The sequence below is a fragment of the Somniosus microcephalus genome, chromosome 12 (assembly GCF_052327205.1).
Source record: "Somniosus microcephalus isolate GS21.2 chromosome 12, FLI_Smic_1.0, whole genome shotgun sequence".
NCBI lineage: Eukaryota > Metazoa > Chordata > Chondrichthyes > Squaliformes > Somniosidae > Somniosus > Somniosus microcephalus.
In genome coordinates this window covers 171024865-171052583 of record NC_140998.1, presented here as the reverse complement: position 1 = coordinate 171052583, position 27719 = coordinate 171024865, and the positions used below count along the sequence as shown (strand labels likewise).

General features: G+C 51.1%; 2 protein-coding genes across 2 annotated transcripts in view; one reads left to right on the top strand and one right to left on the bottom strand.

The window, feature by feature from the left end:
* The first annotated feature begins 766 nt into the window (after positions 1-766).
* On the top strand, positions 767-16242 carry pcmtl (l-isoaspartyl protein carboxyl methyltransferase, like). The gene is made up of 8 exons (XM_086003836.1): positions 767-976; positions 4225-4329; positions 6681-6712; positions 9767-9871; positions 10992-11112; positions 11741-11826; positions 15678-15847; positions 15991-16242. The coding sequence occupies exons 1-8, from the start codon at positions 820-822 to the stop codon at positions 16001-16003; spliced, it is 789 nt and encodes a 262-aa protein (XP_085859962.1). The 5' UTR covers positions 767-819; the 3' UTR covers positions 16004-16242.
* Positions 16243-16591: 349 nt separating this feature from the next.
* sptbn5 (spectrin, beta, non-erythrocytic 5) overlaps positions 16592-27719 on the bottom strand; it is a 781023-nt gene continuing 769895 nt past the window's right edge. The window contains 3 exon segments of the mRNA XM_086003837.1: positions 16592-20014; positions 20892-21026; positions 22586-22731. Of these exon segments, the coding sequence (XP_085859963.1) occupies positions 19782-20014; positions 20892-21026; positions 22586-22731 (514 nt within the window). The 3' untranslated portion in view covers positions 16592-19781.

Sequence of the window (27719 nt, the reverse complement as noted above, 5' to 3'; positions counted from 1 at the left end):
TTAGTCTCCCATTAAAATAACTCTGCTTTTGTTGCAAGCCTCTCTAATCTCTGAATACATTCTGCCACTTCATTGTTGCAATCAAGAGGCCGATACACAACTCCCATTACAGTTTTAAGTCCTCTCATTACTTAATTTTAACCATAGTCTCCGCTGATTGCTTTCCCTTACCTATATTCTCTCTTACTCGACTGAGTGAGGGACAGATAGAGGACCAGACACAGATGGACAGAGAGAGAAAGGGACCAATGCTGGGAGTGCAGCCGGTGGAGAGTGAGGGACAGACATCACCTACCTAACACTGGGAGAGAGATAGAAAGAAAGATCTTACATTTATATAGCACCTTTCACAATTCAGCACTTTTGAAGTATAGTCACTGTTGTAATGTAGGAAACACGGCAGCCAAATTGCACACAGTAAGGTCCCACAAACAGCAATGAGAAAATGACTGGATAATCTGTTGAAGTGATGTTGGTTGAGGGATAAATATTGGCTGGGACACTGGGGAGAACTCCCCTGCTGTACTTCAAATAGTGCCATGGGATCTTTTACGCCCACCTGAGAGAGCAGGTTTAACATCTCAGCTAAAAGACGGCACCTCCGACAGTGCAGCACTCCCTCAGCTCTGCACTGACTTTTGGCCTGGATTATGTGCTCAAGTCTCTGGAGTGGGTGAGAGTGCTAGCACTGAGCCATGGCTGACTCCAGAGAACGAGAGAGAGAGGGAGAGAGTGTAATAGTGGTGTAACCATGAAATCCTGCACCTTACACTGGGCACTTTGTGTGTATTTCTAGGTTGAGTGGTGGTTGTTTTGGAGATGTTGGAGCTAATCGCTGCGCTTTGGTTCAGTTTAAGGGACATGCTGACCATTCTGAAGCTCTCGGTTGTTTTTCCAGTGGGAGTATTGCTCGTGAGAAGTATGGCCTGGACCTCCTCTGGAAACTCCCACTCTCAGCTAGTCGACAATCTGAGAAGTGAGTAACACACATGATTTGGTCCACAACCAGCTTCAGTCAAGTGAAACAAAGTCAGAATTGTCTGGATTAACTCAGCATGTCGGGAAGAATCTGTGGGGAGAGCAGGCAGCGAGGGTTTGGGTATAAACACATCCTCTCAACTGGGAGATAATGCAGACGGACAGCATTTCAAAACGAACAGCACAAGGGGGAAAGAACACGCTGATACGCGCACTTTGGCCGCACACACTGACGGCACGCACGCTGACCATGCACACGCACGCTGACCCCACTCGCGCTGACCCCACTCGCGCTGACCCCACTCGCGCTGACCCCTCTCGCGCTGACCCCTCTTGAGCTTCAATTCAATTCATTGGCATGACAAGGTACATCTTATGTTGCCAAAGCATCGAAAAACATTCATGGTTGAACACATCAATACAGATCTATCCATACAGTGTATAAACAGATATATCCCTGAGTGTATAAATATACACTCATATAATTTGTATATACTCTTTTCTTATATTTAGTGGTTGTCCCTCTGTTTATGGCAAGCTGTAACATAGTGTGCTGCTAAGGTTACACACTTTCTCTCTTCCCCTAGGAGGTATGGGAGTTTTTGGTCGTCATTCAAATTTCTGAATTCCGGGCATATTTTTGTGAATTTTGGGTAGAAATTCTCTCTTATGCCCTGATATTTTCTACAAGCTGTGAGGAAGTGCATCTCTGTCTCCACCACTCCCTGACTGCAGTGAGAGCATATCCTGTCCTCTCTTGGTAGCTGGGTCTGCCTGTGTCTACCTTTTTCAATCGCCAGGCTATGTTCACTAAGTCTGTACATTGTCAAGGTTTTTCTCAGTTTGCTATCCTTTACCATGGTCAGGTAATCAGCCATGTTGTATTGTCTGTTTAGGGCCAAGTAGCAATTGAGTTTGTTTTGGGTTTTTGTTGTTTCTGCCCAATATGACAGATATTTTTCCTTTTGCTTAGTGACGATTGTGTTGGGTCGAATTCTTTGTGTTACGCTGTCACTGTCCTGGGGCTGGTTATTGTTAGTAGTGTTAGTAGTTACTTCACTGAGTCCCAGGACTAGCTGACTGAGGGTATTCTTCTTTATGGTCCTCTCTTGGCATTTCAGGGCTTCGTAATGATAGCAGTGGGGGTTGCTCATTTTTAGGTGTTTCCAAAATTTGGTGGCTCTTTTTTGGATAGTGATTATTAATGGATATTGGCCTAGTTCTGCCCTGCATGCATTGTTTACGGTTTTCCTTTGAGTCCGGAGGATACTTTTACAGAATTCTGCATGTAGGATCTCAATTGGGTGTTTGTCCCATTTTGCAAATTCTTGTTGTGTTAGCGGTCCCCACACCTCACTACCATAGAGTGCAATTGGTTCAATTGCTGATTTGAAAATTTTGAGCCAAATGCTAATTGGGATTTCTATTTGGATTGATTTTTTAATGGCATAGAAAGCCCTTCTTGCTTTCTCTTTCAGTTCATACACAGCCAGGTGAAAATTTCCCGTAGAACTGATTTTTAAGCCCAAGTATGTGTAGTTAGTGGTTTGTTCAATTTTGGTTGTTCCTAGTGTGAAATTTATTTTGGGTCCCTGATGTCTGGATCTTTGCTGGAACACAAGGACTTTGGTTTTTTGGGGATTTATTGTCAGGGCCCAGGTCTGGCAGAACGACTCCAGCAGATCCAGGTTCTGCTGTAGACCCTCCTTAGTTGGTGACAGCAGAACCAGGTCATCTGCATAGAGGAGGAATTTAACCTTGGATTCATATAGGGTGAGGCCGGGTGCTGTAGATTGTTCAAGTAGTTTTGCCAATTCATTTATGTAAATATTAAAGAGTGTCGGTGAGATGGGCGAGCCCTGCGTCACCCCCCGCCCCTGTGGGAAGTATTTTGTTTGTTTGTCTCCAATTTTAACTGCACATTTGTTGTTTGTATACATTGATTTAATTACATCATATGTTTTTCCCCCTACCCCGCTTTCGATAAGTTTCAGGAATAAACCGTCGTGCCAGATGGAACCGAAAGCCTTCTGGAAATCTATAAAGCATGCGTAGATTTTGCTTTTGTTTTGATGAACGTGTTTGTCAATTAGGGTCTGTAGGGTGAAGATATGATCTGATGTTCTATAGTTTGGCAGGAATCCAATTTGGCTTTTACTCAAGACATTGTGCTCCTCAAGGAAGTTTATAAGTCTTTTGTTTATGATACTACAGAATACCTTCCCCAGGTTACTGTTTACACAGATGCCTCGATGGTTATTTGGGTCGACTTTGTCCCCACTTTTGTATATGGGCGTTATGAGTCCTTTGTTCCAGATATCAGGGAAGTAACCGACACTCAGAACCAAGTTGAAGAGTTTTAGGATAACCAGTTTCATTTTATCGTCTGTGTGTTTAATCATCTCGCTTAGTATGCCGTCTGCACCGCAAGCTTTTCCTGGTCGCAGGTCCTTGAGTTTTTCAACTAGTTTTTCTGTTATTATGGAGTCTAGCGGGTTTTGGTTATCTTTTATGGCCATTTCGAGCTTTTCCAGTTTTTTGCATATTTGGTGTTGCTCTGGTCTTAGTGTGTTTTTCTGGTATAATTTTTCAAAGTGGTTTTCCCATGTGTCTCCATTTTGAATGGCCAATTCGTCGTGTTGTTTTTTGTGTAATGTATTCCAGTTGTCCCAGAAACAATTGGAATCAATGGATTCCTCAATGGAGCTGAGTGTATTCTTAATATACTGCTCTTTTTTGGTTCTGAGTGTGTTTCTGTATTGTGTTAGTGTCTGACAATAAGTAAGGCGTAATTCCTCGTTTTCTGGCTGTCTGTGTTTTTGGTTTGATATTTTTCTAAGTTTTTTCCTCATGTTATGGCAATCTGGGTCAAACCATTTTTCATAGTTTTTGGTTTTGGGTTTGTTCTTGCAAGCTTTCAAGTTTGACCTTGTTGCCAAATTATCAAAAATATTGTTTCCCTCACTGACCCTGCTCGCGCTGACCCCGCTCGCGCCGACCCCACGCATACACACTGACCGCTCCCATCGGTGTATTGCTGGCCCTTTACCCGACTGCAGCGTGTGCGCTGGGAGTGTGGATGGAATCCCAGGCCTATGGGATGTATTTGGGGCCGTGGGGATACTGAAGGGTGCTGTGGTAATAGAACGCTTTTACTGCAGACCCAGTTGACACCTCACCTGTGACCCTGCTGCTGCTCACATCGAACCTTCATTAAACTGCAGTGTTTTTTTTGTACCTCTACAGGAAATGGTGTGATTCGTTCTGAACGAGTGTTTGAGGCTCTGATGGCTACAAACCGGGCACTTTACTGTAAACATTCTCCGTTCATGGATTCCCCGCAGTCTATAGGTGAGTGGTGCTCCATCAGGGTACATGCTCAGTTACTCCAGTGTAACTGAGCTCGAGAGGCCGGGAGGTCCCAGAATTGGTCCTGGGGGGTGTCTGGCCCGGGCAGGATTTGCAGGGGGGGGGTGGTGCGACCCCCTAAATGTAGTGCCCCTGAGGCGGGTGTGAGGTGAAGGCCGCTCTTCCAATAGGCCCTCGCTGGGACCCAAGTGTGTGTCTGGTGAATAGACTGAGCTGACAGGTGGCCTTCTGAATGCCCCCCAACCGCCGGGCTGACACTCACTGTCGAGGGTGAGGTACCGGGGCAGGCAACACCCATGGAAAGCTAACCCCAGCAAGAGTCCACCTCCTCGACAGGCTACGATACACTCCCAATAGAGCAAAACCTTCTCATCCATTAACTAAAACCTCTCCGGTTTAGCTCCTGCTCCAACCCCTGCACCATCCCTGGGATCTAGTGCTGTAATAGAATCGATGATCCAGCTCCTCATCCTCCTTCTCCTGCTTTATTGCCTTCCTGAATATATTGCTGGAGTGGAGCTAATTTACAGAACAAATGGGAAACTGTTCAACCTCTGTTGCTTCCAGTCCAGATACAGTATGCAGACGATGCTTGTGTCTGCGCTCACTCGGAGGTTGAACTCCAAACCATTGTCAACACCTTCACCGAAGCGTACGAGAGCATGGGCCTTACACTAAACATCTGTAAGACAAAGGTCCTCTACCAACTTGCCCCTGCCACACAGTACTGCCCCCCCACCCCCCCCCCCCCCGATTATCAAAATCCACGACAAGGCCTTGGACAACGTGGACCACTTTCCATACCTCGGGAGCCTACTGTCAACAAGGGCAGACGTCGATGACGAAGTCCAACAGTGTGCCAGTGCAGCCTTCGGTCACCTGAGGAAGATAGTGTTTGAAGACCAGGACCTCAAACCCAGCACTAAGCTCATGGTCCACAGAGCAGCAGTGATACCTGCCCTGCTGTATGCCTCAGAGACATGGACCATGTACAGCAGGCACCTCAAAGCACTAGAGAGGTACCACCAACGCCTCCGCAAGATCCTGCAAATCCATTGGCAGGATAGGCGCACCAACATCAGTGTTCTCGCTCAGGCCAACATCCCCAGCATCGAAGCTCCGATGGACGGTCACATCGTCAGCATGCCCGATAAGAGACTCCCAAAACAAGCGCTCTACTCGGAGCTCCGACACGGCAAGAGAGCCCCAGGTGGGAAGAGGAAACACATCAAGGACACCCTCAAAGCCTCCTTGAAAAAGTGCAACATCCCCACCGACACCTGGGAATCCCTGGCCCAAGACCGCACAAAGTGGAGGAGAAGCATCCGGGAAGGCGCCGAACACCTCGAGTCTCTTTGGGAACAAGCGGAAGCCAAGTGCAAGGAGCGCACGTCAACCCAAGCACCCCACCCACCTGCCCCTTCAACCACCGTCTGCCCCACCTGTGACAGAGACTGTAGGTCCCGCATTGGACTCATCAGTCACTTGCGAACTCATTTTTAATGTGAAAGCAAGTCATCCTCGGCTCCGAGAGACTGCCTAAGAAGAAGATGATATTGTAACCAGGAATGTTCTGCTCCCAGTTCAACTCCAGCCTAAGCCCTGTGTGTTTGCCTTTATATCAAAATTCACAGAGGAAGTTGTGCCTCTGCTCACTAATCGTGGCATTTCATCAGATGGGCTTAAATGGATGGTTCAGATGGGCATCGAATTTCAGTACCACATCATTTGTCTTTGCGTCTATACAGTCACACTGCAGGTCCTGGTGTCCGTGTGTGTGCGTGTGTGTGTACACACGTACAGTCACACGTCAGGTCCTGTACCACAGGTTGTGTGTGTGTGTACAGTCACACGTCAGGTCCTGTACCACAGGTTGTGTGTGTGTGTACAGTCACACTTCAGGTCCTGTACCACAGGTTGTGTGTGTGTGTGTACAGTCACACTTCAGGTCCTGTACCACAGGTGTGTGTGTGTACAGTCACACTTCAGGTCCTGTACTTCAGGTCCTGTACCTCAGGTTGTGTGTGTGTGTACAGTCACATTTCAGGTCCTGTACCACAGGTTGTGTGTGTGTGTACAGTCACACTTCAGGTCCTGTACCACAGGTGTGTGTGTGTGTACAGTCACACTTCAGGTCCTGTGCCTCAGGTTGTGTGTGTGTGTACAGTCACACTTCAGGTCCTGTACCTCAGGTTGTGTGTGTGTACAGTCACACTTCAGGTCCTGTACCTCAGGCTATGTGTGTGTGTGTTTATATACAGTCACTGTATCTACAGGCAGTTGTTATCACTCGAGTAAATCTTGTAATCTTGGCTCGCTTTCTGTTTCTGTAGGTTACCGGGCAACCATCAGTGCGCCCCACATGGTAAGTGCTGAGTAAACCCTCTGTGTATCCTGGTCTGTGCAGGTTGTACCAGATTCTGGCATGTGATGAGAGAAGCCCCATTGCCTAACTGTGTTGTCCTGTTAGAAACATGTACTAACCACAGAGAATGATTACTATGGGGAAACAGCCCAAGGTGTGGGAGCAGTGTGTGAGGCTCCTCTGGTATTCTCAGTGAACAAGGAGGCCTGGGCTGTCTGGTGGGGGACACAGGGCTGTGAGCAGCTGGAATCGAGCTGATAAAATGTCCTCTCTACATCCCTGCAAGGAACACACCAGGCTGGGTATTCAGGTTGGCTCTGCAAGAGCAGAACGGATGCAAGGTGCCCAAAATTATCCTTGGACACGCAGGTAAATCCAGCGCTTCCTGGCTCCTAGCATTGACACAGACTCGAGGAAAATTAAGACGACACTGTAACCCTAATTATCGGGCCCCTTTGTGCATCAAGCAGAAATTAGCCTTTTTTTGTGTTCATGGGTGTGGGCATCGCTGGAAAGACCAGTATTTATTGCCCATCCCTAATTGCCCTTGAGAAGGTGGTGGTGAGCCCCATTGAACCGCTGCAGTCCGTGTGGTGAGGGTACTCCCACAGTGCTGTTAGGGAGGGAGTTCCAGGATTTTGACCCAGCAACGATGCAGGAACGGCGATATATTTCCAAGTCAGGATGGAGTGTGACTTGGAGGTGGTGGTGTTCCCATGCACCTGCTGCCCTTGTCCTTCTGGGTGGTAGAGGATGCGGGTTTGGAAGGTGCTGCCGAAGAAGCCTTGACGAGTTGCTGCAGTGCATCTTGTACATGGTACACACTGCAGCCACAGTACGCCGGTGGTGGAGGGCGTGATGTTTAAGGTGGTGGATTCGGTGCCACTCAAGCAGGTTGCTTTGTCCTGGATGGTGTCGAGCTTCTTGAGTGTTGGAGCTGCACTCATCCAGGCAAGTGGGGAGTATTCCATCACACTCCTGACTTGTGCCTTGTAGATGGTGGAAAGGCTTTGGGGACTCAGGAGGTGAGACACTCACTGCAGAATACCCAGCCTCTGACCTGCTCTTGTAGCCACAGTATTTATGTGGCTGGTCCAGTTAAGTTTCTGGTCAATGGTGATCCCAGGATGTTGATGGTGGGGGTTTCGGCGATGGTAATGCCATTGAATGTCAAGGGAAGGTGGTTAGACTCTCGCTTGTTGGAGATAGTCATTGCCTGGCACTTGTGTGGTGCGAATGTTACCTGCCACTTATCAGCCCAAGCCTGAATGTCGTCCCGGTCTTGCTGTATGTGGGCATGGACTGCTTCATTATCTGCTCCCTTCTGCCCACAGTTTTCTATCTGGCTGCCTGTTTTAGGTTCAGTTCTGACACAGATTTCCTGCCATTTTGGGCTACAGTATCTGAGTAATTTGAAACGTGTGGTAAGTGTAGCATGTTTGGGAGGACTCTGGACCTATGGTTCCCAAAGCTCTCCACCACTGGGGTTTTCCTCACCTCATGTCTGGGTCTGTTGTAGACTAATTGATAGAGATTGATCGCTGTGATTACTCAACAACTCCATTATCATTGTATCATGTGACTACCAGGATGGTAGAAGGCAAACTAAATGGACTGTGGTCTTTTTTCATTGAGCAATTCCTATCTTCCTATTGTTTCAATAACGCTCCATGATGTGTAAAAATATTGAACAGAATACCTGACACAATTTCCCGGCAGACTCCAGTGACAGGCAGCCAGCGAAGGTATGGTTGGTCTGGATATTCCTTGATTATTTAATCGTTGTTATGATGTAGGATAAAGGAAGGCATGTCGGGGAGATCGGCAGACACCTCAGCTATGTTGGCCACCGATCGTATACGCAGGAGTTGACACACCTGTCTGCAGGCATGGCCATCTGCTTCAGGGATACCTGTAGTCAAACTGCAAAATAGGCTCGGCACTGATGGTGCCTGTGACAGTCACCTCAGCCCTTATATCTTATTACAGGGGTAGTGCGCTGCTGCCCTGCGGGGAGAATGCCTTGATGTAGCACAACGCCCACTTCACCAGCAGCGGCTGAGAGTTGCACTGCTCCATCGTGTACCCCAGATACCATGATCTGCCTGTGTTGGATCACCTGTTAGTCGACCTCCTTCCTCCTGTGATTCACTTCGACACATTTCGAGTAAGCACGAGACTCTTGATGGTGGAGTATGCGAATAGACTTTATTAATATCCAGCACAGAGATCAATCTATACAGTACAAGAGCATTGCTTCGGGTTTCTCTGCCCAGCCCTCCAATACCCTGGAAAAACCCACCCTTTTTATACAACTCAGTTTGCCTACTTGAAAAGTACATTTCAAAGATAAGACATCATGATCTATCTGTTCTCGGATCCCTTCCAGAACAGTTTATTGACCGCTTATTTACCTAAACATCCACTCTGTACCATGGTTAATTGATCCTTCAGCCTATGTTTATTACACTAGTCACTAAAGTTATATTTTAATCACTTATGGTCCATGCTGTCCCAGTCACTTATTTCCTTGCACAGACATCCCACACTTTTCATGTTTATCTTGGAAAGCCTGTTGCTCTATGACCACTTATAGTTATAGACAGGGCAGGTACAGTACAGGTTAGATACAGAGTACAGCTACCTCTGGAAAGTGTAGAGGTAGCTGTACTCTGTATCTAACCTGTGCTGTACCTGCCCTGGGAGTGTTTGATTGGAAAGTGTAATCAAACACTTAAAGCACCCTCTACATTGTCCCATCAAACACTCCCAGGGCAGGTACAGCACGGGTTAGATACAGAGTAAAGCTCCGTCTACACTGTCCCACCCTACTGAGGTCCCCCTATTGCACCAGTTAACTCTTTGTGATCCAGTCCTGTGACCTGTCTGAGTGAGACACCAGTTTGGTGTCGATTATAAGCCTTGCAATCCAGCTCTCCGCCAGTCACTGATTCTGGAGATGTATTACTGTGCCTTCCCTGTGTGCGGAGTAGCCCAGCTCAACCTATCTATAAGATTTGATGCTGAAGTTGCTGTGTTTCACTCTGTTCCCAGCATGCACACGCACTGGAATGTCTGAAGGACCATCTGTACGAAGGGGCCCGAGCCTTGGATGTGGGCTCAGGAAGTGCCTACCTGACTGCCTGCATGGCCAGAATGGTGAGTGAAGGGTGCTGGACAACGGGCATCACTGGTCAGAGGGAACACCAGTGTGTGCTGGGGCTCCTCTGGTGGCTCACTGTGGAATTGCAGCCCTTGCTGCGGCCCAGGTTCCGTCCCCGGTCGGTGCTGGGTGGTGTGAGGAGAGCCGCAGATAGCCTCAGTGCCGAGGAACACCTGCTCCTGGTGACTAACAGTGTCCCGCGCTGGAGGGCCACGTGCCCTCCATGGATGAGCAGCCACCCCACCTTCACTCTAGGTCCTGAAATGAGGAAGGGGTGCCTGGGTAAGTGTCCTGTGCCCCCGGGGATTGGAAGGAGGGGATGGGTGGGGGGGGGGGGGGGTGGGAAGGGATGGGTGGGGAGGAAAGGGATGGGTGGGGAGGAAAGAGATGGGTGGGGAGGTGGGGAGGGACGGGATGGGTGGGGGGGGACGGGATGGGTGGGGGGGCGGGAAGGGATGGGTGGGGGGGCGGGAAGGGACGGTGGGGGGGCGGGAAGGGACGGTGGGGGGGGACGGGGGGGTGGGAGGGGAGGACAGGGGGGTGGGAAGGGTGGGTGGGAAGGGACGGTGGGGGTGGGAGGGGAGGACGGGGGGTGGGAAGGGACGGTGGGGGGGTGGGACGGGACGGTGGGGGGGTGGGACGGGACGGTGGTGGGGTGGGAGGGGACGGTGGGGGTGGGAAGGGTGGGTGGGAAGGGACGGTGGGGGTGGGAAGGGTGGGTGGGAAGGGACGGTGGGGGTGGGAGGGGAGGACGGGGGGGTGGGAAGGGACGGTGGGAGGGGAGGACGGGGGGGTGGGAAGGGACGGTGGGGGGGTGGGAGGGGACGGTGGGGGGGGACGGGGGGACGGTGGGGGTGGGAGGGGAGGACGGGGGGGTGGGAAGGGTGGGTGGGAAGGGACGGTGGGAGGGGAGGACGGGGGGGTGGGAAGGGACGGTGGGGGGGTGGGAGGGGACGGTGGGGGGGCGGGAATGGGGTGTGTCAGTCCAACACATCTGCAGAAATCAATAACTGATGGGCAGTAAGAGCGTGTGAAACGTGTCAACTCCGTGAGGTGCTGTCCGACTGGGGAGGTTTATGTTTAGCATTGGAGAATGCTCATGCTCTCTGTTCACAGGTGGGTCCCACAGGGAAGGTGATCGGAATCGATCACATCCCCGAACTGGTGGAAGAATCTATTCACAACGTGCAGTCGGACGATCCTCTGCTGCTCAGCTCGGGCCGGCTCACACTGTTCGGTATGTGGGGAGGCTGGGAGGGGGAGGGCGGTGCGGGGGTAATGGGCGTGGGGAGAGGGGGGAGGGGAGAGCGGTGCGGGGGTAATGGGCGTGGGGAGAGGGGGGGAGGTGGAGGAGGGCAGTGTGTAGGTGGGCTGTGGGGGAGGGCTGTGTAGGGGGTGCAGGCTGGATGGGGGCAGGGGAGGGCAGTGAGTGGGGGGGCTGTGTGGGAAGGGGTGTAGGGGGAACGGGCACGGGAGAGGGTGGGGGGAACGGGCGCGGGAGAGGGTGGGCGGGGGTAGTGGGTGGGGAGGGAGGGGGTGCGGGGTAGGGGCACGAGGGAGCGGGGGAAGGCATTGTGTGGGAGAAGGTGTGGGAGGTGCAGTGTGTTATGGTGGGGTTGCATGAAAGGTCTAGGGTTGAGGGGGCGAGGGAGGGGATGCAGTGGAGTGGGTGGAGGGGATGGGTGCGGAGGAGTGGGAGGGCATGTTATGGGGGAGTGGGCGAGGCAGCGTGTGGGGGAGGGCGCGGCGAGGGGAGGGGCCTCGCTGACTAGATCCACACATCAACAAGGGCCACTTGGGCCGAGGCAGTGGACGGGGGAATACGGAGCGAGTTTCTGACACTCTCTCACATTTTCCCTTTTCAGTGGGAGACGGCCGGCTAGGGTTCCCAGATGGAGCGCCCTATGATGCCATTCACGTGGGCGCAGCTGCAGAAATCGTTCCTCAGGCGGTAAGCGAGTCTCTGTTTATGGAACCTACTAAAGCTTGCGTTAGATATGCTCCTCGTCTGTCCAGAGGTACCGTGTAGAATTGAACTAAATCGGGAGCTCAAAGCCCTTGTTCACAGAAAGTGTTCTAACTGGAGAGGAGAGATTAGTGAAGCCACAAATGAGTTACTGACAAGGTGAACTGAGCAAGTTGTAATTGATATAAAGTCGGGTTCTGTGTTGGGAGTGACTCGTGGATTCAGTTCTTTTTTTTGAGATATCAGCCGTGGCTCAGTTGGTCGCACTATCACCTCTGAGTCAGAGACTTGAGCACAAAATCCAGGCTGACACGCCAGTGCAGTGCTGCACTGTCGGAGGTGCCGTCTTTTGAATGAGATGTTAAACCGAGGCCCTGTCTGCCCCCTCAGTTGGATGTAAAAGATCCCACGGCACTATTGGAAGAAGAGCAAGGGAGTTCTGCCCGGTGTCCTGGCCAGAGAGGGGGTTGAGGGGGTCGTGGAGGGAGACCCAGATTGGGGTTGAGGGTCAGGGAGCCTGATGGGATAGTCTCCACTGTGGGTGTCTTGGTCCAAATTGTTAGTGAAGTGGGCGTTGCAGAAAGGGGATACTCTCACTAAGATAAAGAAGTGTGGCGGGGCAGGGCTGGGCTTAGATCAGCAGGATTCAGGTTGAAGTGGGGGGTGGGATCAGCAGCTGGCACGGTCTGGTGGGGGTGGTGATGGGGACAGTATCAGCATTATGGAGACAAAGTCCCGTCTTCACACTGAGGACACTCTCCATCGTGTTGTGTGGCACTACCACCGTGCTAAATGGGATAGATTCAGAACAGATCTAGCAGCTCAAACTGGGCATCCATGAGGCGCTGTGGGCCATCAGCAGCAGAATTGTATTCCACCACAATCTGTAACCTCATGGCCCGGCATATCCCTCGCTCTACCATTACCATCAAGCCAGGGATCCAAACCTGGTTCAATGAGGAGTGCGGAAAAGCATGCCAGGAGCAGCACCAGGCGTACCTAAAAATGAGGTGCCAACCTGGGGAAGCTGCAACACAGGACAAGCAGCATGCTATACACAGGGCTAAGTGATCCCACAATCAACGGATCAGATCAAAGCTCTGCAGCCCTGCCACATCTAGTCGTGAATGGTGGTGCACCATTAAACAACTAACGGGAGGAGGAGGCTCCATGAATACCCCCATCCTCAATGATGGTGGAGCCCAGCACGTGAGTGCAAAAGACAAGGCTGAAGCGTTTGCAACCATCTTCAGCCAGAAGTGCCGAGTGAATGATCCATATCGACCTCCTCCTGAGGTCCCCACCATTACAGAAGCCAGTCTTCAGCCAACTTGATTCACTCCACATGATATCAAGAAACGGCTGAGCGCACTGTATACAGCAAAGGCTATGGGCCCCGACAACATCCCGGCTGCAGTGCTGAAGACTTGTGCTCCAGAACTAGCCGCGCCTCTAACCAAGCTGTTCCAGTACAGCTACAACACTGGCATCTATCCGACAATGTGGAAACTGCCCAGGTATGTCCTCTCCACAAAAAGCAGGACAAATCCAACCCGGCCAATTACTGCCCCATCAGTCTACTCTCAATCATCAGCAAAGTGATGGAAGGTGTTGTTGACAGTGCTCTCGAGCAGCACTTACTCACCAATAACCTGCTCACTGATGCCCAGTTTGGGTTCCACCAAGACCACTCGGCTCCCGACCTCATTACAGCCTTGGTCCAAACATGGGTAAAGGAGCTGAATTCCAGAGGTGAGGTGAGAGTGACTGCCCTCGACATCAAGGCAGCATTTGACCGAGTGTGGCATCAAGGAGCCCCAGTAAAACTGAAGTCAATAGGAATCGGGGGTGTGGGGGGAACTCTCCACTGGCTGGAGTCATACCTAGCACAAAGGAAGATGGTTGTGTCAATCATCACAGTCCCAGGACATCGCTGCAGGAGTTCCTCAGGGCAGTGTCCTAGGCCCAACCATCTTCAGCTGCTTCATCAATGACCTTCCCTCCAACATAAGGTCAGAAGTGGGGATGTTCGCTGATGACTGCACAGTGTTCAGCGCCATTCACAACTCCTCAGATAATGAAGCAGTCCATGCCCGCATACAACAAGACCTGGACAACGTTCAGGCTTGGGCTGATAAGTGGCAGGTAACATTCGCGCCACACAAGTGCCAGGCAATGACTATCTCCAACAAGCGAGAGTCTAACCACCGCCCCTTCACATTCAACGGCATTACCATCACCGAATCCCCCACCATCAACATCCTGGGGGGGTCACCATTGATCAGAAACTTAACTGGACCAGCCACATAAATACTGTGGCAGGTCAGAGGCTGGGTATTCTGCGGCAAGTGTCTCACCTCCTGACTCCCCAAAGCCTTTCCACCATCTACTAGGCACAAGTCAGGAGTGTGATGGAATACTCTCCACTTGCCTGGATGAGTGCAGCTCCAACAACACTCAAGAAGCTCGACACCATTCAGGACAAAGCAACCTGCTTGATCACCCCATCCACCACCTTAAACATTCACTCCCTCCACCACCGGCGGACCGTGGCTGCAGTGTGTACCATCTACAAGATGCACTGCAGTAACTCGCCAAGGCTTCTTTGGCAGTACCTCCCAAACCCACGACCTCTTCCACCTAGAAGGACAAGGGCAGCAGGTGTATGAGAACACCACCACCTCTAAGTTCTCCTCCAACTCGCTCACCATCCTGACTTGGAATTATATCGCCGATCCTTCATCATTGCTGGGTCAAAATCCTGGAATTCCTTCCCTAACAGCACTGTGGGAGTACCATCACCACACGGACTGCAGCGGTTCAAGAAGGCAGCTCACCACCACCTTCTCGAGGGCAATTAGGGATGGGCAATAAATGCTGGCCTTGCCAGCAACGCCCACATCCCAGAAACACTTTTTTTTTAAAGCAGGTGTCACGGTCGGGCGGGGGCGAGGGTGGGATCAGCGGGTGTCACGCTCTGGAGGGGGCGAGAGTGGGATCAGCGGGTGTCACGCTCTGGAGGGGGCGAGGGTGGGATCAGTGGGTGTCACAGTGGGGCGGGGGCGAGGGTGGGATCAGTGGGTGTCACGGTCTGGAGGGGGCGAGAGTGGGATCAGCGGGTGTCACAGTGGGGCGGGGGCGAGGGTGGGATCAGCGGGTGTCACAGTGGGGCGGGGGCGGGGGCGAGGGTGTAATCAGTGGGTGTCACGGTCTGGAGGGGGCGAGAGTGGGATCAGCGGGTGTCACGCTCTGGAGGGTGGGATCAGCGGGTGTCACGCTCTGGAGGGGGCGAGGGTGGGATCAGCGGGTGTCACGGTGGGGCGGGGCGAGGGTGGGATCGGCGGGTGTCACGCTCTGGAGGGATCAGCGGGTGTCACGATGGGGCGACGGTGGGATCAGCGGGTGCCACGGTCTGGAGGGGGCGAGGGTGGGATCAGCGGGTGTCACGGTCTGGAGGGTGCGAGGGTGGGATCAGCGGGTGTCACGGTCTGGATGGGCGAGGGTGGGATCAGCGGGTGTCACGGTGGGGCGGGGGCGAGGGTGGGATCAGCGGGTGTCACGGTCTGGAGGGGCGAGGGTGGGATCAGCGGGTGTCACGGTCTGGATGGGCGAGGGTGGGATCAGCGGGTGTCACGGTGGGGCGGGGGCGAGGGTGGGATCAGCGGGTATCACGGTCTGGAGGGGCGAGGGTGGGATCAGCGGGTATCACGGTCTGGAGGGGCGAGGGTGGGGCCAGCGGGTGTCATGGTGGGATCAGTGGGTGTCACGTGTCACGGTGGGATCAGCGGGTGTCATGCTCTGGCTGTGACTCTGTGCCTGTTCTGCGCCCCACTCAGTTGTTGCAGCAGCTGAAGCCTGGCGGTCGCCTGGTGGTGCCGGTTGGTGCGAGCGGAGGAAGCCAATCGCTGGAGCAGTACGACAGGATGGAGGGCGGAAACTTCAGCCGCACACGGCTCATGGGAGTGATGTACGTCCCCCTGACCGACCGGGCCAGGCAGTGGAGAGGGTACGTGTATGTCGGCGGGGTTTGGTGGGTCAGTGAGCTAGGGCTGGTTAGCACTTGCGTTGGGTGGTTGAGGGTTTGTGTACGGTGGAGAGCTGGGGCTGTAGAGCGACCCCTTCAATCACACTGTTTCTGTCTCATTACAGGAGTGACCTGTGAAGGTCTTGAATCCAACACTGACCTAAAAAGAGCTTGGCGCATGCAGTTGACCTCAGCACCACCCTGGACACGAGTCTCCCTCTTTTTATGGAGACCATCAAAGCTGAGCCTTAGGTTTGGACTGTGGGTGGGTGGGGGATTTTCTGCTGGGTGTCAGTGAACAGGTTTAAATGGCGGCGGTCAGTATGTGTTGGTGTGAACATGAAATCTGCAATAAAACACCTGCTCCACTCTCACAACCCGAGTGCTTCATCTAACTGGCTGATCAGCCGCTTGGGAACATTTCCTCCTTCGCTCCTCAGTAACCCCACCACTCCTGTGGTGAAAGGGTTAACCCATTCTGCGGGTGCCAGTCTGCACAGGGCACCTTCTCCAATTGCCCATTCTTTATCCGAGAGCCAACAGGACAGCCGACCATGGGCTCGAGAAACCTGTCTCCGAGTCCTTCGGCTTGAAACGCGGAGGGTGCGAGAATTACAGCCTTCCAGATATAGAGAACTGAAGCTGAAATGCTCCCCACAGGGAGCAGGCGAGTGCAGGAGTTAACGTCTCTTCACTGGAAGGTGCAAGGTAGAACATGACAAGGCAGAACATGCAAATCTCAATTTTATTGTTTTTTACATTTTAAGATATGAATTATAGCGAGAGAAAGACATCGACTGTGTGCCAGGGTTTGTCAGCTTACAAAAGGCCAGCTTCACTTCTTTAAACACAGGCTCAGCTGAAAGCCTCCGTGCTCTGAGGGTCACAGGAGGCCGTGGTGACCCTCCACATGTCACAGAAATTCCACTGCCAGTTGTCTCCCCAAGTGCCACTTCACAGACAGCAGACTGCCTCCAATACCGCTCCCCCGTGGGCCCAGAGACCGCGTCCAACACCGCTCCCCCGTGGGCCCAGAGACCGCGTCCAACACCGCTCCCCCGTGGGCCCAGAGACCCCCTCCAACACCGCTCCCCCGTGGGCCCAGAGACTCCCTCCAATACCGCTCCCCTGTGGGCCCAGAGACTGAGCTACTGGCTGTTTGACCACGGAGGTCCAATCCTGTGTTAACATGCTCATCTCCCAGCAGGAGGCGCTGGACGGATATCATGCACCTCCGGTGGAGTTCCCTTTCCCCGGCCTGTGAGGACAGTTAACTTTGCCCCGACTGGGGAATGAAGCTGCCATCTTCCTGGTGAAATCACTCCCCTCATCCGGCAGCAAGTTTGAAGGAGATCAGCAATGAAGGTAGTGCCAGCCTGACAGTGTAACTGAATTGAACCAGAGTCTGAACATGCCCACACAGAACAGGCACTGTCACGTCAGTATGTTATTAAACAGCAGCAAAAATTAACCATTAGTTTTGGAAAACACCGTAATTAGATTGCCCGAAGCAACATATTGATCAGAATCAGATGGAAATGGGGCTTCCACCCCGAATTTTGCTTTAGTCTCAAGACCTGTTACACCACAAACACCTGTTCCCCATTGACACACTCACTCACATGCGCCCGTTCCAGATCGACACACTCACTCAAACGGACCCGTTCCAGATCGACACACGCACCAGATCCCGATTGACACACACCCATTCCAAATCGACACTCACTCAAACGCACCCGTTCCAGATTGACACTCACTCAAACGCACTTGTTCCAGATCGACACTCACTCAAACGCACCCGTTCCAGATCGACACACTCACTCAAACGCACCCGTTCCAGATCGACACTCACTCAAACGCACCTGTTCCAGATCGACACACTCACTCAAACGCACCCGTTCCAGATCGACACTCACTCAAACGCACCTGTTCCAGATCGACACACTCACTCAAACGCACCTGTTCCAGATCGACACACTCACTCAAACGCACCTGTTCCAGATTGACACACTCACTCAAACGCACCTGTTCCAGATCGACACTCACTCAAACGCACCCGTTCCAGATCGACACTCACTCAAACGCACCCGTTCCAGATCGACACACTCACTCAAACGCACCCGTTCCAGATCGACACTCACTCAAACGCACCTGTTCCAGATCGACACACTCACTCAAACGCACCCGTTCCAGATCGACACTCACTCAAACGCACCCGTTCCAGATCGACACTCACTCAAACGCACCTGTTCCAGATCGACACACTCACTCAAACGCACCTGTTCCAGATCGACACACTCACTCAAACGCACCTGTTCCAGATCGACACTCACTCAAACGCACCTGTTCCAGATCGACACTCACTCAAACGCACCCGTTCCAGATCGACACTCACTCAAACGCACCCGTTCCAGATCGACACTCACTCAAACGCACCCGTTCCAGATCGACACTCACTCAAACGCACTTGTTCCAGATCGACACTCACTCAAACGCACCCGTTCCAGATCGACACACTCACTCAAACGCACCTGTTCCAGATCGACACTCACTCAAACGCACCTGTTCCAGATCGACACTCACTCAAACGCACCCGTTCCAGATCGACACTCACTCAAACGCACCTGTTCCAGATCGACACTCACTCAAACGCACCCGTTCCAGATCGACACACTCACTCAAACGCACTTGTTCCAGATCGACACTCACTCAAACGCACCTGTTCCAGATCGACACTCACTCAAACGCACCCGTTCCAGATCGACACTCACTCAAACGCACCTGTTCCAGATTGACACACTCACTCAAACGCACCCGTTCCAGATCGACACTCACTCAAACGCACCCGTTCCAGATCGACACTCACTCAAACGCACCTGTTCCAGATCGACACACTCACTCAAACGCACTTGTTCCAGATCGACACTCACTCAAACGCACCTGTTCCAGATCGACACTCACTCAAACGCACCTGTTCCAGATCGACACTCACTCAAACGCACCCGTTCCAGATCGACACTCACTCAAACGCACTTGTTCCAGATCGACACTCACTCAAACGCACCCGTTCCAGATCGACACTCACTCAAACGCACCTGTTCCAGATCGACACACTCACTCAAACGCACTTGTTCCAGATCGACACTCACTCAAACGCACCTGTTCCAGATCGACACACTCACTCAAACGCACTTGTTCCAGATTGACACTCACTCAAACGCACCCGTTCCAGATCGACACTCACTCAAACGCACCTGTTCCAGATTGACACACTCACTCAAACGCACCTGTTCCAGATCGACACTCACTCAAACGCACCTGTTCCAGATCGACACTCACTCAAACGCACCCGTTCCAGATCGACACTCACTCAAACGCACCTGTTCCAGATCGACACTCACTCAAACGCACCCGTTCCAGATCGACACTCACTCAAACGCACTTGTTCCAGATCGACACTCACTCAAACGCACCCGTTCCAGATCGACACTCACTCAAACGCACTTGTTCCAGATCGACACTCACTCAAACGCACCTGTTCCAGATCGACACACTCACTCAAACGCACTTGTTCCAGATTGACACTCACTCAAACGCACCCGTTCCAGATCGACACTCACTCAAACGCACCCGTTCCAGATCGACACACTCACTCAAACGCACCTGTTCCAGATCGACACTCAAACGCACCTGTTCCAGATCGACACACTCACTCAAACGCACCTGTTCCAGATCGACACTCACTCAAACGCACCTGTTCCAGATTGACACTCACTCAAACGCACCTGTTCCAGATCGACACTCACTCAAACGCACCCGTTCCAGATCGACACACACCCGTTCCAGACTGATACACTCGGCAGTGTACAATTCTGATTAAATGTTAGTCAGAGAACGAGGTTGAGGCAGCTTTAAATTATTTCTTTGTAAAGAGCTTCTTGAAAACATTTTTCTCCTTCTTCTTCCTGCCCTGCATGTCTGTGACCTGCGTGTGGTGCCACGTTGGCATCGTGAAGGTGCTGGGCATTGCAGACCTCTCTGACTCCCAGGTATTCCGCCGACTTTCACGCATATCTGGGTAGCTGGAGAGACTCGGGTTCCTTCGTTCCACACAGAGGTTTGGGGTACTGCCCAGGGTCCGGCTCGTACCTAACACGCACAAGGGATTGGAAATATTTAGCAAAATCAGTGTCTCCTTATTTACAGCTGTGCACGGCCACTCTCCGGATAAGATCAGATGGCGGACATGGGGTCAGGTGGTGGTCACTCTCGGGACACGAGGTCAGGTGGCAGTCACTCTCGGGACACGAGGTCAGGTGGCGGTCACTCTCGGGACACGGGGCCAGGTGGCGGTCACTCTCGGGACACGGGGCCAGGTGGCGGTCACTCTCGGGACACGGGGCCAGGTGGCAGTCACTCTCGGGACACGAGGTCAGGTGGTGGTCACTCTCGGGACACGGGGCCAGGTGGTGGTCACTCTCGGGACACGAGGTCAGGTGGTGGTCACTCTCGGGACACGGGGCCAGGTGGCGGTCACTCTGTTGGGTCACAGCACACCAGCAGACACTTTGTAATTCACTGTCGATTTTCCAGGGCGTTGGAATTCAGGGCTGGTGACTGACTGGGAGCAATGGGAAGCTGTGCTGAGCACGCACGGTGCAGTCGTGATTGCTGCAGTAACTATGGGAGTTTGTACTGGAGTGGTTTAAAGGACCATCATTTTGCATGCGGGTAGGTCAGAGCTTCCCTCTTGGGTACAGTAATTGATGGGTCGAGGTACAGATTGTGAAATCCTAATTCCAGCCCCCTACAATGAAAATTATCCCAGCTTTAAACTAGTTTATACATTTCCCAACATGTTTCCTGGGAAAACAAAGGCCCTTGCACAGATAATGGATGGTACAGTTAGCAGCTAATTAAACCAAGCATCCGGTGAACAGGAGATTATGAGTCACAGTGCGGGCGTAACTGCAGTCTGGGTCCAAGTATCGTACTGGTAGATTCATGGTGAGCTCATAACACTAACCTGTGCTCAGGCCAAGACTCTTCTGTTCCCCACCCTCTGGGTATGGGTGGATGTTGTAAAAGGTGTGAGGAGGTTTTGGTGGAGGAGCTGACACCAAGTGCTCATCTCCTGTTGAATTACTCACTGCACTGGGATCTATAAAACACATGGATTTACACCAGTGAAAGTTGGAGCAGAGAATGTGATGCAACCAGTGCCTGGTCTGATGAGAGTGCGGTGTTTGGGACAGAGGGGGATCAAGACATGCTGTGAACATCATCATTTACCGGCTGTGGGAAGCTTCGAACCAGCTACTGGCGAAGGATTTTGTTTAAAGTTCTTTTGTCGGCGGCGCAGGGCTCACTGATGCCGCGGTCTACTCTCGAACAGACCTATTTGATTTACATTGTTTCTAGCTCTATCCGTCACTCCCCACAATACACGAACCAGCTCTCCCATACTCCCCACAATACACGAACCAGCTCTTCCACACTCCCACCAATACGCAAACTGGCTCTCCCACACTCCCCACAATACACAAACTGGCTCTCCACACACTTCCCACACTCCCCACAATACACAAACTGGCTCTCCCACCAATACGCAAACCGGCTCTCCCACACTCCCCACAATACACAAACTGGCTCTCCCACCAATACGCAAACCGGCTCTCGCACACTCCCCACAATACACAAACTGGCTCTCCACACACTTCCCACACTCCCAACAATACACAAACCGGCTCTCCCACACTCCCACCAATACACAAACCGGCTCTCCCACACTCCCACCAATACGCAAACCGGCTCTCCCACACTCCCCACAATACACAAACTGGCACTCCCAACAATACGCAAACCGGCTCTCCCACACTCCCCACAATACACGAACTGGCTCTCCCACCAATACACAAACTGGCTCTCCCACACTCCCCACAATACACAAACTGGCACTCCCCACACTCCCAACAATACGCAAACCGGCTCTCCCACACTCCCCACAATACACGAACTGGCTCTCCCACCAATACACAAACTGGCCCTCCCACACTCCCCACAATACACAAACTGGCACTCCCAACAATACGCAAACCGGCTCTCCCACACTCCCCACAATACACAAACTGGCTCTCCCACCAATACACAAACTGGCTCTCCCACCAATACACAAACTGGCACTCCCCACACTCCCAACAATACGCAAACCGGCTCTCCCACACTCCCAACAATACGCAAACCGGCTCTCCCACACTCCCCACAATACACGAACTGGCTCTCCACACACTTCCCACACTCCCAACAATACGCAAACCGGCTCTCCCACACTCCCAACAATACACAAACTGGCTCTCCCACACTCCCCACAATACACAAACCGGCTCTCCCACACTCCCCACAATACACAAACTGGCACTCCCAACAATACATGGAAGTGTCTGGCTCTCCCACACTTCCCACAATCCCAACAATATGCAAACCGGCTCTCCCACACTCCCAACAATACACAAACTGGCTCTCCCACACTCCCAATACACAAACCGCTCTCCCACACTCCCAACAATGCACAAATGGCACTCCCACACTCCCCACAATACAAAAACTGGCTCTCCCACCCTCCCAACAATACACAAACCGGCACTCCCAACAATACGCAAACCGGCTCTCCCACACTCCCAATGATACTTCCTAACAATAAGTGAGCAAGCTCTACGATACCTCCTATTCCAAGCGCCAAGGTATCTCTTGTCCTCTTTGTTCCCAGCACTGTGCCATTGTTTCTGGACCGGTCCAGCTGATCTCCTCCTCCCTCTGCGGACAGATTCGATAAGCTGCTTTGTTTAAGTCTGAAAGATGGAGTTCTCCTAAATGTCGTGAAATAAACACAGGAAAATTAGGTCAGTTTCCAAGTACATGAACTATCTCACACTCCCAGGGCAAGTACAGCATGGGTTAGATACAGAGTAAAGCACTCTCTACACTGTCCCATCAAACACTCCCAGGGCAGGTACAGCACGGGTTAGATACAGAGTAAAGCTCCCTCTACACTGTCCCATCAATCACTCCCAGGGCAGGAACAGCACAGGTTAGATACAGAGTAAAGCACTTTTAAAAAGTTGCATAATTTATTTTGGCCAATTGATGGGTCGGTTTTGTGGCACTTGCTGATCCTTGAATAAATTGAGAGATTTGACTGATCTTTCATTACCGGCTGTTCATTGGTATGTCTTTACTACTTCTGATTCAGTTATATCAAGCCTATCGGATATTGATTGGATCAACTAACCACTTTTCTGTTAAATTACTAATCTGAATCTTTGCTCAAAATGCTGGAAATTTGAAACAAACAGAAAATGCTTGATCTGAGGCAGTCACATTTCAGGGGTGAGCCCCCGGATGAACGGCTCACAGCTTAAACATCAACACGTCTGTCCTCTCCATTGTGCCATGCTGACTGACCTGCTGGGTGTTTCCAGAATTTTCTGATGTCTTGCTTCAAATTCCAACCAATTTGTTTTATTTGAAACATGAAATCAAATTAAGATAAGGAAAGACACAATGTCTCTCTCTCAGCTTAATATGCTTTCTAAAGTTAATAAAATATAATTAAAGGCTACAAGTGTGTTAATAATTTCTCCTCCTCTCACACAAACTCAGACATATACACAGTGCTTTAAAATACAGTCTTTGCAATTTTCTCCCTAGCTTTTCTTCAAATAATTTTGGAAAAACGACTGGGCAGAAACTGCAAGAAGGAAAGAACAATATTCCAGCAGTTCAGGTTCTGATGCATCCTGGAAATTGGGTACATTGTATATGCTCAGATTGCACAATCTGAATTCAGTTAATAAGTCCAAACCCTAGGCCAGTCCCAGTCTTGGGAGGGATTTGGTGCTCCAACTAAAAACTTTAATGAATGCATTAAAAGACAATCCAATGGACAAATTGAATCATGTTGTGGAATATGTAATTTTTTGCTTTTATTTTAAAGATCTAATGTCCAAAATAAGGGTTTAGTTCATGAGAAAAAATGGTGGATGAAACATGTTCAGAATCAATTTTGTGGGGAAAAAGCATAGAGCACTCCCTAATGATCAGAGCCACTAATTAGACAGTGACAGGAGCCTGTTGACAACAGGCCTTTTTAATTTAAAATGTGGACATTGGGATTTATAATGGAAAAAGTTGGCAGATAAGTGGAAAAAAAGTGGCAACTGGAGGTAAGGATTTGTAGTCAGGAAATGTCTACTGATCTAAAATTGTCGACATGATAACAGCAATGTTCCCTGCAAGCTGCGCTTTGATCTGCATAGCCTGTTTCTTTTAATGCACGGACTCTTTAAATGTATAATGGAGTGTTATACACAGAAACATTGTTTGTTTGTGGCAATATTCTAAAGCTACCTTCTGTGGAAGGGCACAGTTAAACTCAGTGACAGTAAACTACAATGTCAAAGCAGTGAACCATGCTCCATATAAACATGAACAGTGTATGTGACGGCTTGAGATGACTGTGTGGATCTGTAGCTGCCATCCTGAACCCACATTACAGCCAGAGCACACTCCCAGTCCTCATCTACAGGCATTCCTCAGTCTCCATTCCCCTCCCTCCAGAGGACACCTCCTACCTGGGAAGAAAAATCATTGTGGCTTCCTAATCTCTGAGGAGCTCCCTGTCTTTACGGGGCTTCTTATAGTGAGACGGGACTTTGCCTGGGCTAATTTCCTTTCGATAAAGAATAGTGTATTTTAGCGGAGTGAGCATGATATTTCAGCAGCAGATCCCAGGCAATCCTACCAGTCCACAGAATACACTCAATATTATTTGTTGGTGCACAATTTCCTCCCGTCCTTTGGTATTGGCTGGGAGGTTTAACAATGAGGACCCTTGCACAGAAAATCAGGGGAAGGACCAACCCCAAAGCACAGGAAACCAGAGCTCAGGAAACCACGGGAAGAAACAGGGCACAGAGTGCAGGAAAATGGGAAGGACCAGCCGCAGAGCTCAGGAAACCAGGGGATGGACCAGCGTGCAGGAAACCAGGGGAAGGACCAGGGCCCAGAGTGCAAGAAAACGGGAAGGACCAGGCGCAGAGCTCAGGAAACCAGGGGATGGACCAGAGTGCAGGAAAACAGGAAGGACCAGGCGCAGAGCTCAGGAAACCAGGGGAAGGACCAGGGCCCAGAGTGCAGGAAACCAGGGGAAGGACCAGGGCCCAGAATGAAGGAAACCAGGGGAAGGACCAGGGCCCAGAGTGCAGGAAACCAGGAGAAGTACCAGGGCTGTAAAAGCTTCTATAAATATATGAAGAGAAAAAGATTGGTGAAGTCAAGCGTAGGTCCCTTGCAGTCAGAATCAGGGGAATTCATAATGGGGAACAAAGAAAAGGCTGACCAATTAAATACAAACTTTGGTTCTGTCTTCACAAAGGAGGACACAAGTAACCTTCCAGAGATTTCAGGGAACATAGGGCAGGAGATTTAGGGGGGATTTGAGGAGGAACTTTTTCACCCAGAGGGTGGTTGGAAGCTGGAACTCACTGCCTGAAAGGGTGGTAGAGGCAGGAACCCTCACAACATTCAAGAAGCATTTGGATGAGCACTTGAAATGCCATTGCATACAAGGCTATGGACCAAATGCTGGAAAATGGGATTAGACTGGACAGGGAGGGATGGGCGGCGCAGACACGATGGGCCGAAGGGCCTCTTTCTGTGCTGTAAAACTCTATGACTCTATAGGGTCTAATGAGAGGGAGGAATTGAATGAAATCAGTATTTGTAGGGAATGGCGTTAGGGAAATTGACGGGATTGAATAAATCCCCAGGGCCTGATAATCTACATCCTAGGGTACTTAAGGAAGTGGCCCTAGAAATAGTAGATGCATTGCTAGTCATTTTCCAAAATTCTATAGACTGGAATAGTTCCCATGGATTGGAGGGTAGCTAATGTAACCCCACTATTTAAAAAAGGTGGTAGAGAGAAAATGGGGAATTATAGACCGGTAAGCCTGACATCGGTAGTGGGGAAAATGCTAGAGTCCGTTATAAAAGATGTAATAACAGAGCACTTGGAAAACAGTGACAGGATCAGACAAAGTCAACATGGATTTACAAAAGGTAAATCGTGCTTGATTAATCTACTGGAATTTTTTGAGGATGTAACTGGTAGAAAAGATAAGGGAGAACCAGTGGATGTGGTGTATTTGGACTTTCAGAAGGCTTTCGATAAGGTCCCGCTTAAGAGATTAGCGTGTAAAGTTAAGGCACATGGGATTGGGGGCAAGGTACTGACTTGGATAGAGAACTGGTTGGCAGACCGGAAGCAAAGAGTTGGAATAAACGGGTCATTTTCCGAGTGGCAGGCAGTGACTAGTGGGGTACCGCAGGGATCGGTGCTAGGACCCCAGCTATTCACAATATATATTAATGATCTAGATGAGGTAACTAGATGTAATATCTCCAAGTTTGCAGACGACACAAAGCTGGGTGGGCATGTGTGCTGTGAGGAGGATGCAGAGAAACTCCAGTATGATTTGGACAGGTTGGGTGATTGGGCAGATGCAGTATAATGTGGATAAATGTGAGGTTATCCACTTTGGTGGCAAAAACAGGAAGGCAGATTATTGTCTGAACGGCAATAGATTGGGAAAAGGGGAAGTGCAACGAGACGTGGGTGTCCTTGAGCACCAGTCGCTGAAGGTAAGCATGCAGGTGCAGCAGGCGGTTAAGAAGGCAAATGGTATGTTGGCCTTCATAGCGAGAGGATTCGGGTACAGGAGCAAAGATGTCTTGCTGCAGTTGTACAGGGCCTTGGTGAGACCACACCTTGAGTATTGTGTGCAGTTTTGGTCGCCTTATCTGAGGAAGGATGTTCTTGCCATGGAGGGAGTGCAGCGAAGATTCACCAGATTGATACCTGGGATGGCAGGAATGACGTATGAAGAGAGATTGAGTCGATTAGGCTTATATTCGCTAGAGTTTAGAAGAATGAGAGGGGATCTCATTGAAACTTATAAAATTCTAACAGGACTAGACAGACTAGATGCAGGAAGGATGTTCCCAATGGCGGGGGAGTCCAGAACCAGGGGTCATAGTCCAAGGATAAGTGGTAAGCCATTTAGGACTGAGATGAGGAATTTCTTCACCCAGAGAGTGGCGATCCTGTGGAATTCTCTACCACAGAAGGCAGTTGAGCCCAACTTATTAAATATATTCAAGAAGGAGTTCGATATATTTCTTAAGGCTAAAGGGATCAAGGCATATGGGGAGAAGGCAGGGACAGGGTACTGAGTTTGGATGATCAGCCATGATCGCATTGAATGGCGGAGCAGGCTCGAGGGGCCGAATGGCCTACTCCTGCACGTATCTTCTATGTTTCTATGGCCCAGAGTGCAGGAAACCAGGGGAAGGACCACGGCCCAGAGTGCAGGAAACCAGGGCAAGAACCAGGGCCCAGAGTGCAGGAAACCAGGGCAAGAACCAGGACCCAGAGTGCAGGAAACCAGGACAAGGACCAGGGCCCAGAGTGCAGGAAACCAGGACAAGGACCAGGGCCCAGAGTGCAGGAAACCAGTGGAAGGACCAGGGCCCAGAGTGCAGGAAATCAGGAGAAGGACCAGGACCCAGAGTGAAGGAAACCAGGACAAGGACCAGGGCCCAGAGTGCAGGAAACCAGTGGAAGGACCAGGGCCCAGAGTGCAGGAAACCAGGGGATGGACCAGGGCCCAGAGTGCAGGAAATCAGGAGAAGGACCAGGACCCAGAGTGAAGGAAACCAGGGGAAGGACCAGGGCCCAGAGTGCAGGAAATCAGGAGAAGGACCAGGACCCAGAGTGAAGGAAACCAGGGGATGG